Genomic DNA, 13,087 nt, shown 5'->3' with positions numbered 1-13,087 from the left:
GCTTCTTGCTTCATTCAATATTTTGCCCATTAATCCTTCAATATTGCAACTCGAGGCTTGAATTTTTTCTTCAGTACTTTCAGCTAGAGAAATGCCATGTATGTTCTTCCCTTTTGGTTTTCTAACTCCAGGTCTTTGCACATTTCATTATAATAACTAACTTTGTCTTCTTAAGCTGCTCTTTAAAATCTTCTGTTCAGGTCTTTTATCTTTTCACTTCTTCCATTTGCTTTAGCTACTGTCCGTTCAAAAGCAAATTTCAGAATCTCTTGTGACATCCACTTCGCTCTTTTCTTCCTTTTCTGTCTTTTTAATCATCTTCTGCTGTCTTCATGGATGATATTCTTTTCGTCATCCTGCAATTTGTTTGGTTTTCAATCACTGATGTTCAACGTGTCAAATCTAATCCTTAGATGGTCTCTACATTCATGTGGGATGTAATGAAGATCATATTTTGGCTCTCATGGGCTTGTTTTAATTATCTTCAGCTTCAACTTGAACTTGCATATGAGTAACTGTGATCTGTTCCACACTCAGCTCCTGACCTTGTTTTGGCTGAAGATACTGAGCTTCTCCATTACTTCTGTCCACAGATGTAGTCCATCTAATTCCTGTGTATTCCATCTGGTGATCTGGTGAAGACCACATGTATAGCCACTGTTTATGTTGTTGAAAAAAGGTATTTACGATGAGTAAATCGTTGGTTTTGCAAAGTTGCCTCATGTGATCTCTGCCATAGTTTCCAACTACTGGTGATTCTTCTTTCTTTCCAACTTTTACATTCCAATCACCAGTAATGATCAACACATCTTGATTGCACATTTGGCCAATTTCAGACTAAAGAAGTTGGTATAAATCTGTAATTTCCTCATCTTTGGTTTTGGTGGTTGGTGCATAAATTTGAGTAACAGTATTATTAACTAGTCTTCCTCGTAGACATATGGATATTAACCTATCACTGGCAGCACTGCACCTCAGTATATATCTTGAAACATTTTTTGTGATGATGAATGCTATGCCACCTTCTTCAATATGCCATTCCTGTCATAATAGATCATATGGTTGTCTGATTCAAAATGGCCAAAACCAGTCCATTTCCGCTTACTAATGTCTAGGATATTGATTTTTATTCATTACATTTCCTTTTTGATAAGTTCCAATTTTCCTACATTCATACTTTGTACATTCCATTTTCCAATTTTTAGTGGATATTTTGCAGCTATTTCTTCCCATTTTCAGTTGTGCCACATCAGCAAATGGAAGTCTTGAAAGCTTTACTCTGTCCACATCATTAAGGTTGACTCTACTTTGAGGAGGCAGCTCTTCCCCAGTTATATTTTGAGTGCCTTCCAACATAAGGCCCAACCTAAGGGGCTCATCTGCCAGCAATGTATCAGACAATGTTTCAGGGTTATTCATAAAGTTTTCCAGTAACATATCAGACAGTGTTTCACTACTATAAATAAGGTTTTCATTGGCCAATATTTTGAGAAATGGATGGCCCATTCCTTCTTCCAAGTCTGTCTTAGTCTGGAAGCTCTGCTGAAACCTGTCCACCATGGGTGTCCTTACTAGTATTTGAAATATTGGTGGCATAGCCTCCAGCTTCACAACCACATACAAGCTACCACAGTATGATAAACTGACAGATGAGTATGCTGAGCAAATAACCCAAGAAGCTGGACTATAAAAGAAGGTGGCATCAGGATTAGAAGAAGACTCATGTTAATACCTGCAACATGTTGATGACACAAACCTTGCTTGCTGAAAGTGAAGAGGACTTGAAGCATTTACTGATGAAGGTCAGAGACTACAGACTTCAGTATACATTACACCTCAACATAAAAACAAAAATCATGAAAACTAGACCAAAAGTAACAACATGGTAAGCAGAGAAAAGATTAAAGTTGTCAAGGATTTCATTTTACTTGGATCCACAATCAACAACCATGGAAGCAGCAGTCAGTAAATCAAATAGCATATTGCATTGGGCAAATCTGCCACAAAAGACCTCTTTAAAGTGTTAAAGACCAAAGATGTTACTTTGAAGACTAAGGAGTACCTAACCCAGGCCATTGTATTTTCAATCCCCTCATATGCATGCAAAAGTTGGACAATGATTATTATGGAAGACTGAAGAATCGATGCCTTTGAATTATGGTGTTGGCAAAGAATATTGAATACACCATGAACTGCTAAAAGAACAAACAACTTTTCTTTCTTTTCTTTTCTTGGAAGAAGTACAGCCAGAATGCTCCTTAGAAGTGAGGACAGTGAGACTTCACCACCTGCCTTTGGCCATGCTGTCAGGCTGGACCAGACCTTAGAGAAGGATAACATGCTTGGTCAAGTAGAGGGTCAGTGAAAAAGAGGAAGACCCTAAAGGAGATGGATTGACACAATGGCAGCAACAACGGGATCAAGCACAGCAATGACTGAGAGGATGGTGCAGGACTGGGCAGTGTTTCATTCTGTTGAGTTTAAGGTTAGTATGTGTCGGAACCAATTTGATGAAACCTAAAGACAACAAATATACACATAACCACACAAATGAATGCATGTAAAACTGATGAAATCTAAATAAGGTCTGCAAATTATACTACTGTAAATTTACTGATAGTATAGTATAGTCATGCAAGATGTTACCATTGGGGAAACTGGGTGAAGGACACACAAGACTTCTCCTCACTACCTTTTGCAGTTTCTTGTGTATCTATTGTTACAAAACAAATACGTTTTTAAAAATCACAGAAATGTCACCCAAATCAAAATTTAAAAAAGGCACAGAAATGTATACCAAAAATTATCAAGTTTACTATCAGATTATTGAAAAATATAAAAATTAAATGTATAAAAATCTTGCTCCTTAGATTATAAACCTTGAAGCCAGAAATCACTGTTTATTCAGCCCTGTAAACCAAGCATTGTCAACCATCTTTGCAACAGAAGGTGGTGAATGAAAAACTGGTAAAAAGAATTCCAATTCCTTAAGGCACCAGTTATCAGGCTTACCTGTACCTCCACCAACCAGTCCACAAGAATGGCCCTCATGTCACTGTTGATGTCAGTTTGTCTGTTCATGTATTTTTTAAGTATGAACTTTTCCTGGCAGCAATGAGAAAGGAATGTTAATGACAAAAACTTCTTGGAGTTTGACAACTGTAACTTAACATAATTAACTTGTCCTTCATGATGCTAACTGATTATTTTCAGCTGTTGTCAGACAGGGGCAAGATCAAAGTATTCTTTTATCCAGACATGTTCCATTATCCTTGGGAAATACATGGTATTTAAGTACTAGGGTGAATATTGAGAAGTCTAGAAGGAATATTTACAGGAATATGCCTATGGCTATACATGAATAAGGAGCTCTGGTGGTGTAGTGCTTAAGGCTACGCTAACCAGACTGCTAACCAGAAGGCTGGTGATTCAAACCCACCAGCTATTTCTCAGAAAGAAGATTAGGTAATCTACTTCCGTAGTGATACCTAAGGAGGAGTCACCATTGAGTCAGATCCGACTGGCCGGCAGTGAGTTTGGTTTTTTTATATATGAATACCAAAAAGGTTTTTCCCTCTCTTTGCAATGCAATCTAAATACAGTATTATGCTTTGCAGAGAAGGGCCTTTCAAAATTTTTACATGTATAAGCATCACTTAGGGACCCTGTAAGAATGCAGATTCTATTGTAAAAGATTTAGGATGGAGCTAAGTTTCTACATTTCTAACAAGATTTCAAATGAAACCCATACTCCTGAGCCAATCTCCACACTTTTAGAATGGCAAAGTGTCTCTTACTAGAAAAAGCATGGGCTCTGGAGTCAGACAAGCAATTGTTATCTCTCTAAAGAGAAGACTAGATATTCACCCTCTCTTCTTACATACATGGCTTGCTAAAATTCTGATTGGTAGATAGACCATTCAAAGAGACAGAAGAAAATTTGGAATTGATTCATACTACTGGTAAAGGGGACTGGCAGATTTCAAAGGAGAAAGAAAACTTCACCAGGTTTGAGAGTTGAAACAAAGAGTATGATTTTACATATGATGCTAGGAACTTCCATTGAAAAGGGAAAATAAGGTTTTGGAGAACAGCCACTTAGAAAAAGACCACTTGACCATTTTTTTTGAGTGTGTCAGATATTGTTTCCTCAATAATTAGGGGTGCAATCTCTAGGTCTTCAAAGTAATCAGACTTTAGTCTAAATCCCAAATCTGCCACATACTAGTTGTGTGACTTTGGGTAGATTTTCCTATCTGTAGAAGGGAGTTAAGAAGAATATTTACCATCGTGAAGTTTTTGGGAGAATTAAACACAATAATGTCTATAAATCCCTTAACACAATGTCCAATTCACAGTTAGTTACCAGTAGATGTTAGCTGTTTTTATCATTATTATTACTTCCTTGTTCAACTTACATGCTGAAGAAGATAGTGATGAGGAGATGAGAACTTGAAAGCACTGGCCCTCCAAGTCACTTACATACCTCTCTCTCCTTCATGTAACTGAAGATATCCTTGGCATATATTGAGTTGAAAAATGGATCACTGTTGTCCTTGTCAATATCCTCTAGTGAGGTCATCTGCTCAGAAATCATACCAAAAATACATATTAGGAGGAGAAAGATTCCAAGGAAGACTTAGCTCATGCACATCAAAGATGACATCTTTCTCCCTACTATCATCTTCCGCTAAGGTCCTTCCAACCTCATATATTCTGAGTCATAATAGAGCATCCCTTTGCCCTGCAATCCTCATATTGTCCACTGACCAAGGAATAAACTAGTCCTCCTCTCCTTGTACATGCCTGCTCTGCCCTAAGAACCAGTACTCTTTTAACAGGAAGCTTAAGACTCTCCAAGAAAAACATTTTTATGTTACTATTTCACTTTATGTCATCTGTCTTCTTTGGTCCTCCTTATGTCCCAATGCTTTGACTCGGCCCAATTAATCTTCTTGGTAGCTTTCTCCTCCCTCCCTTTGCCTAGACTGTTTTGCCTACCAGAAGAGTATTTCTCCTTTTGGGTGCCAAATCTCATCCCTTCATTTTTCTAATTTACAACTTAAAAACTCCCTTCCTGGAGAGATACCTCTTTGCACTTTACCCACCTTTGACTGAACCCCACTGTGATGAAGATTGCTTATTAGTAAGGCAATTTCCTGAATGAAATTCCCTAACAACTACTACAAAGCCATTTATAGATAGATAGATAATTACATAGTGTAATATTCCAGACCCTGTGGATATTCTTGGAGTAGCCACTACGCCAGTCAGGGAGGAAAGAGCTTCTTTCAAACCAACTTAATTTAAAAGAAGAATGCCGAAGAGCCTGGTAAATGTATCCCATATCATGGGTAAAACCTCAGGTTGCAAAAGGTGGGAAAAGATGATTCTGTCTTTTCTAACATTAGATAGAACCATAAGTAAACCCAAGAAATACCATCCTATTACTGGGTATAGACACTTTTATTTTATACAGTTCAGTTGCTTTAGAGAGAGAGAGAGAGAGAAAGAGAGAGAGAGAGAGAGAGAGAAACTCTTTGCTAGCATCTACCTCTAGAATAACAAAGAATACTTCACCTAATTTAAAGTAAAGAAAAATAATACCTCTTTCTGTGTCCTCTTGCCCTGAGGTGAGAATGATTTATTGGAACTGTATTCACATACACTAGACTTGCCAGGAGTACTGGACTTGCACACACTGGACATGGTGGCAATGCTGGTCTTGCCTGTTCTGGATTCAGTGGTAGTGCTGGACAGATGTGGGTTTATCTCATCTTGGGAGATCAAGAGTGCTTTGAGAAAGATGTGTTCCTTGGTGGTACGACTGTCTTGCAAGAACAAAGGCTCCTTGGAGAAAAATTCCCCAGTAGTGGGTTTTTCACTCAAAGCTAGTAAGTCCTTGGAAGAGAATGCCTCATTGATAGTAGGCTTCTCCTGCAAGGCCAAAGACTCCTTGAAGAGCGACTCATTCTCAATGTTGGGCTTCTCCTGCAAATCCAAGGGCTCCTTGAGGAGGGCCTCCTTCTCAGTGTTGCGCTTCTCCTGCAAGGTCAAGGGCTCTTTGAAGTAAGTCTCTCTGTCTACAGTGGGCTCCTTGAGGAGGGTTTCCTTTTCAATGCTATACTTCTCCTGGAAGGCCAGGGGTTCCTTGAAGTAAGCCTCTGTATCGATAGTGGGCTCTTTGAGTAGGGCTTCCTTCTTAAAGGTTGGCTTCTCCTGCAAGGCCAGGGGTTCCTTGAGGATTGCCTCCTTAATACTGGAATTATCCTGCAGGATCAAAGTGTCCTTGAAGAGGGCCTCTTTCTCAATACTGATCTCCTGAAAGGGCTTTGGCTGCTTAGGAAGTGACTTTTCTTCACTGCTGATATTCTCCTGCAAAACCAACCAATTATTTAAGAGAAAAACTTCCCCCTGAGCAGTAGGCTTCTTCTTTAAAAATAATTGCCTCTCTCTGATTGTTGCCATTTCAATAGAAGGCTTCTTCTTGATGTTCAGTGGCTTCTTAAAAAGGGACTTTTCTTCAATGGTGGTTTTGTCCTGCAAGGCCATCAGCTTCTTCAAAAAATATTCCTCCTTGGTGTAAGTCTTCTCACGCAAAGTCAGTGGTTGCTGGAAGAGTGAGTCTTCTTTGTTTGTAGAATTGTTCTGCAATGATAATGGTTTCTGGAAGAGTAATTCCTCCACCATGATGGGTTTTTCCTTAAAAGTCAATGGCTCCTTAATTAGGAACTCCTCTTTCAAGGTCAACAGGTTCTTCAATGACTTTTCTTTGATATAAGTCTTCTCCAGCAAGAACAAAACCTTCTGGAAGAGGTACTCGTATTTGTTGCTAGGTTTCTCATGTAATGAAAATGGCTCCTGAAAGAGGAATTCCTTCTCAGTGGTTAGTTTCTCCTTCAAGGCCAGTGGTTCCTTACTATATGCTTTTTCTTCACTGGTGGTTTTCTCCTGCAAGGCTAATTGTTTCTGTGAGAGGGACATCTCCTCCAGAAAGGTGCGCTTCTCTTGCAATCCAGAGGAATCCTGGAAGAGGGATTCCTCCTCAGTTGTAGGCTTTTGCTTAAAGAGCTTCTCTAAAAGCAACTCCTCTTCACAGACAGTCTTCTGAAACACAAGTGGCTTCCTTAAGGACATCTTTCCCTGAATGATTTGCTTTTTCTTTAGAGGTAACAGTGTCTTGGTGATAGCTGCCTCCTCACTTGTGAGCTTCTTCCTAAATGACATTGGCTCCATAAAGAAGGATTCCTTTTCTTTGCCATACATACCTTGAAAGTCCAACAGCACTCGACAGACAGATATCTTCCCCTGAATCGTACACTTCTTCTTTTTTAATGACAACAGCTTCTTGGTGGAGGTTGAGCCCTTGGTAATATGCTTCTTCCTAAAGGAAATTGGCTCCATAACAAAATCATTTTCACCGACACTTTCCTGGGATGCCCAAGGCTTCAAGAAAAGGGATTCCTCAATGGTAGGCTTTTTCTTAAAGAACAATGGCTCCTCAATGACTGAATTTATTTCAGAGACAGTCTTCTGCAATAACAGTGGTTTCTTCAAGTGGGATATCTTCCCCTGAATAGTGCATTTCTTTCCTAAAGATAATGGCTTCACAGTGAAGGTAGTTGCCTCAATGGTACACTTCTTCTTAAAAGCCAAAGAATCCTTTAAAAGTGACTCCTCAATGGGAGTGTTTCGCAAGGCCAAGGACTTCTTCAAGATGGATAAGTCTCCCAGAGTGGTGTGCTTCTCATGTAATGCTGATAGATTCTGAAAGAGAGACGCTTCCTCAGTGGTATGATTTTTCTTAATGGATAATGGCTTCTTAATGAATGATTTATCTTCAAAGGCAGTCTTCTGCAATGTTGATGGTGTTTTCAAGCAGGACATTTTTCCACAGCTGGTACACCTCTTTAAAGATAATGGCTTCTTGATGGGAGTTGTCTCTTTGGTGCCATGACTTTTTCTAATAGAAACTGGTACCTTAAAAAAGCTATCTTTATTACCAATATTCTCCTGGAATGCCAGTGGCTTCTTCAAGATGGACCCTTCCCCCTGAGTGGTGTGCTTCTCTTCTAAGGAAGATGAATTCTGGAAAAGGGACTCCTCCTCAGTGGCAGGCTTTTCCTTAAAGGACAATGGCTCCTTAATGAGTGACTTCTCTTCATAGGTGATCTTCTGTAAAACTAGTGGCTTCTTCAAGCAAGACGTCTTCCCCTGAGTGGTATGCTTCTTCTTTTTTAATGGTAACAGCTTCTTGGAGGGAGTTGCCTCCTCAGTTTTAGGTTTCTTCCTAAAGTTCACTGGCTCCATAAAGAAAGAATCCTCTACAACATTGATCTTCTCAGGCAAGGTCAACAACTCCTTCCAGAAAGACTGCTTCCTTTGATGTGTGTATATCTTCTTCTTTAAAGATAATGTCTTGTTGGTGGTGGCTGCCTCTTCAGTTTCATGCTTTTTCCTTAAAGTAATTGGTGCCATAACAACCTCATCTTCTTTGTCAGTCACCTTATGCAAAGATAATGAATTTCTCAAGAGGGACATCTCCCCGTGATTTGTGCACTTTTTTAAAGACAATGGCCTCTTGATGAGGGTTGTCTCCTCAGTAGTTGGATCCACTCCTAAAATGAATGACTTTTTGAAAAGAGATGCCTGCTCAGTAGTGGGTGTTTTGGAGATGGCAGGTATCTCCAGGAAGAGTGGTTTCTCCATAATGTTTGATACCAAGGCAGTAGAGCCTATGACTGGTAAGGGTTCCAGCTTATACCTGTAAAGAAGACAACATTTGGGTAAGAAGAATGTAATGCCTACAATTTGCAGCTACTCCTCATTGGAAACACACACACAAGAGACATATTGTTGTTATATTAAACAGTATGGACAGAAAAATGGCTTCAAGTCCAATAGATTGATTGGAGTGTAAAAACCAATACGTACTATGGTGAATCAAGTAAACACCACATTGCAGAGTTTCTATGGCCTTGATCGCTATGTTTTTTGTCTTCTGAAATATATATCACCTGTTAGTTTGTCATACTGTGGTGGCTTGTGTGTTACTGGAAGTTATGCTACCAATATTTCAAATACCAGCAGAGTCACCCATGGTAAACAGGTTTCAGTGAAGCTTCCAGACTAAGACAGACTAGGAAGGAGGAGGAAGAAGGATGTGGCCAGATGTACTTTGGAAAAAACTGGCCAATGAAAACCTTATGAATAGCAGGGAAACACTGTCTGATACAGTGCTAGAAGATGAGCCCTTCAGGTTGTAAAGCACTCATAATACTATGGGAGAAGTGCTGCCTCCTTAAGGGAGAGTCAATCTTAATGACATGGATGGGGTAAAGCTTTTGAGACTTTCACTTGCTGATGTGGCATGACTCAAAATGAGAAAAAAAAAATAGCTGTAAACATCCATTGATAATTAGAACATGGACTATATAAAGTATGAATCTAGGAAAATTAGAAGTTGTCAAAGATGAAATGGAACACATATCCTAGGTATTAGTAAGCAGAAATGGACTGCTAATGGACATTTTGATTCAAACAATCATACGGTCTACTATGCCAGGAATGACAAATTGAAGAGGAATAGCATCACATTCACTGCCAAGAACATTTCAAGATCTACTCCGAAGTACAATGCTATTAGTGATAAGATACTATCTATACACACAAAGAAGACCAGTTAATATAACTATTACTCAAATTTACACACCAACCACTAAAGCCAAAAATCAAGAAATTAAAGACTTTTACCAACTTCTGCAGTCTGAAATTGACCAAACATGCAATCAAGATCTATTTATAATTACTGGTGATTCAAACGTGAAAGTTGTAAACAGAAAAGCAGCATTGGTAGTTGGAAAATATGGACTTGGTGATAGAAATGATGCAAGACAGAATTTTGCAAGACCTATGACTTACTGATTGCAAATGCCTTTTTTTAGCAACATAAATTGTGACTATACATGTGGACCTTGCCAGATGGAATACACAGGAATCAAATCAACTACATTTGTGGAAAGACAATGGAGAAGCTCAATATCATCAGTCAGAACAAGGACAGAGGCCAACTCTGGAATAGAGCATAAACTGCTCCTATGCAAGTTTAAATTGAAGCTGAAGAAAATTAAGCCAAATCCATGGGAGCCAAAATATAACCTTAAGCATATACTGCCTGAATTTAGGAACCATCTGAAAATTAGGTTTGACCCATTTAACACCAACTATCAAAGATCAGATGAGTCGGATGAGTTATTGGATGACATCAACGACATCATACATGAGAAAAGTAAAAGGTCATTAGAGAGACAGGAAAGGAAGGAAAGACCAAATTGGATGTCAGAAGAGACTCTGAAACTTGCTCCTGAACAGAGAGTAACTAAAGTGATTGCAAGAAATGATGAAGTAAAAACAGCTGAACAGAAGAGTTTGAAGGGTGGCTTGAGAAGACAAAGTATTATGACAAAATGTGCAAAAATCTGGAGATTACTCTACATCAACAAAGAGAGCTCTGAAAAGGAAATAAGGTAAATAATATCATTTACAATAGCTACAAAAATGACAAAATACTCAGGAATAAATCTTACCAGAGACACAAAACACCGATACAAAGAAAACTACAAAACACTACTAAAAGAAAGTATAAATCCAAAAACCAAACTCACTGCCATTGAGCCGGATCTGACTCATAGCGACCCCTCCTTGGGTTTCCAAGGCAGTATCACTATGGAAGTAGATTGCTCAATCTTCCTCCTGAGGAGTGGCTGGTGGGTTTGAACTGCCAGCCTTCTGGTTAGCAGTCAAATCTCTTAGGCACTATGCCACCAGAGCTCCCAATAGAAAGTATAAGAGACCTATATAACTGGAAGAACATACTATGCTCATAGACAGGAAGACTGAACCTTGTCAATACTGACTGAAAATGTAAATACTACCCAAAGCAATCTATACATTCAATGCAATCTCAATGCAGATTCCATCAAAATTCTTTAAGGACATGGAAAAATAAATCACCAATATAATATGGAAAGGATAGAGGCCTTGGATTAGGAAAACACTAACGAAGAAGAACAAAGTAGGAAGTCTCACATTCCCTGAACTCAAAACCTACTATACAGCCGTGGTAGTCAACATAACCTGATATTGGTACAACAACAGACACAGAGATGAATGAAAGAGAATTGAGAACCCAGAAACTGATCCATCCACCTATGGTCATCTGACTTTTGAAAAAGGACTGAAACCCATTAAATAGGGAAATGACAGTCTCTTTAATGACCAAGCAAATTGTGCTTGCAAAATTGGATATCCATTTGCAGAAAAATTAAACGAGATAGATAACTTACACCATACACAAAAACTAACTCAAGATGGATCAAAGATCTAAATGTAAAACTGAAAACTACAAAAATTACAAAAGATAAAATAATAGACTATCAAACATAACCAAAAATGTACAAACAGCAGAAGATAAACTAGATAACTAGGACCTTCTAAAACTTAAATTCTTATGTGCATCAGAATACTTCTCCAAAACAGTAAAAAGAACCTACAGATTGGAGAAAAATATTTTACAATGATATATCCAACAAGGGGCATATTTCTAAAATATATGTTGCTGTTGTTAAATGCCATTGAGCTAGCTCTGGCTCATAGCAACTCCATGTACAACAGAACAAAACACTGCCCAGACCTTCGCAATCCTCACAATCCTTGCTATGGTTTAGCACATCAGTGCAGCCACTGTGTCAATCCATCTCATTGAAAATCTTCCCCCTTTCACTGACCCTCAACTCTATCAAGCATGATATCCTTCTCCAGGGAATAGTCCCTCGGACAACATGACCAAAGTTGGTTAGAAGCCTGGCCATTCTCACTTCCAAGGAGCATTCTGGCTGTACTTTTTCCAGGACAAATTTGTTCCAGGTGCACTCCTTAGAACAACTAGCCATGGAGATCAGAAGGGCCTCATTTATACAGGGAGAAGGCTCAGAGGGCAGGAATGCATAGGAAAAAAAGGACACAGGTAAAGGTAACCACAGGGAGGAAGTGGTAAGAGAACAGGTATATTGTGGGGATTGCAAGTAATGTCACAAAACAAAATGTACATGAACTGCTGAGTGGAAAACTAGAGTTAACAGGGGCAAATTTATGATGACTTCTTAGCCACAACCTAATACCTTGTGGGTGTGAATCACTGGGCCTGCAGGCTCAGGACCATAGCCATGGAGGACATCAAGCTCAACTGGGATTGCATAGCACACAAAAACACTGTTCTAGCAGGGAGTGTACCCAAGACCACATATAGGGTTGGCGGACAATGGTTCTACAAGTGTATTTGTGTGTTCTGTAAGAATTTCCAGGGGTATAGTAGAGCTGACAAGGGACAAGGTTGTAGTCACTTCTTGGTCACAGCCAGCTACCCAGAGGAACTGAGTAGTTGAACCTGTAGGCTCAGGACCATAGCCATGGAGGACATCAAGCTCAACTGGGATTGCATAGCACACAAAAACACTGTTCTAGCAGGGAGTGTACCCAAGACCACATATAGGGTTGGCGGACAATGGTTCTACAAGTGTATTTGTGTGTTCTGTAAGAATTTCCAGGGGTATAGTAGAGCTGACAAGGGACAAGGTTGTAGTCACTTCTTGGTCACAGCCAGCTACCCCGAGGGACTGAGTAGTTGAACCTGTGGGCTTAGGATCATAGTCACAGGGGACATCAAGCTCAATTGGCATAACATACTGCACAAAACATTGTTCAACCTCCTACTATGGCGAGTAGTGACTGGGATCTTAAAAGCTTGCAAACAGCCATCTAGATGCAATGATGGGTCTCTTCTTGTCCAGAGCAAAGAAAAATAAAGAAAACCAAATATTCATGGAAACAATTAGTCCTCACAACTGGTACACCATGCAATCCTCAGCCTATATGATTATGAGACCAGAGGCTACCACTGTATATATATGTGTGTGTGTGTGTGTGTGTGTGTGTGTGTACATGCATCTAAAGGAGCTCTGGTGACATAGTGCCTAAAGCATTTGATTGCTACCCAGAAGGATGGCAATTCAAACCCACCAGCCACTCC

General features: G+C 39.4%; 1 protein-coding gene across 1 annotated transcript in view; it reads right to left on the bottom strand.

The window, feature by feature from the left end:
• The window catches only part of CCNB3 (cyclin B3), a gene marked incomplete at its 5' end in the record, with an annotated part of 101,165 nt that overhangs the window by 86,033 nt on the left and 2,045 nt on the right, over positions 1–13,087 (bottom strand). Inside the window, 4 exons of the mRNA XM_042783420.1 lie at positions 3,013–3,105; positions 4,487–4,585; positions 5,608–7,780; positions 8,105–8,764. Coding sequence (XP_042639354.1) covers positions 3,013–3,105; positions 4,487–4,585; positions 5,608–7,780; positions 8,105–8,764 — 3,025 coding nt within the window. The remainder of the gene's footprint in view (positions 1–3,012; positions 3,106–4,486; positions 4,586–5,607; positions 7,781–8,104; positions 8,765–13,087) is intronic.

This window comes from Orycteropus afer, unplaced genomic scaffold (assembly GCF_000298275.1).
Source record: "Orycteropus afer afer isolate SDZICR_OR568_19922 unplaced genomic scaffold, OryAfe1.0 scaffold01112, whole genome shotgun sequence".
Taxonomy (NCBI): Eukaryota; Metazoa; Chordata; class Mammalia; order Tubulidentata; family Orycteropodidae; genus Orycteropus; species Orycteropus afer.
The sequence above is the reverse complement of the archived record's forward strand: the minus strand, read 5'-3'. Positions and strand labels throughout refer to the sequence as shown.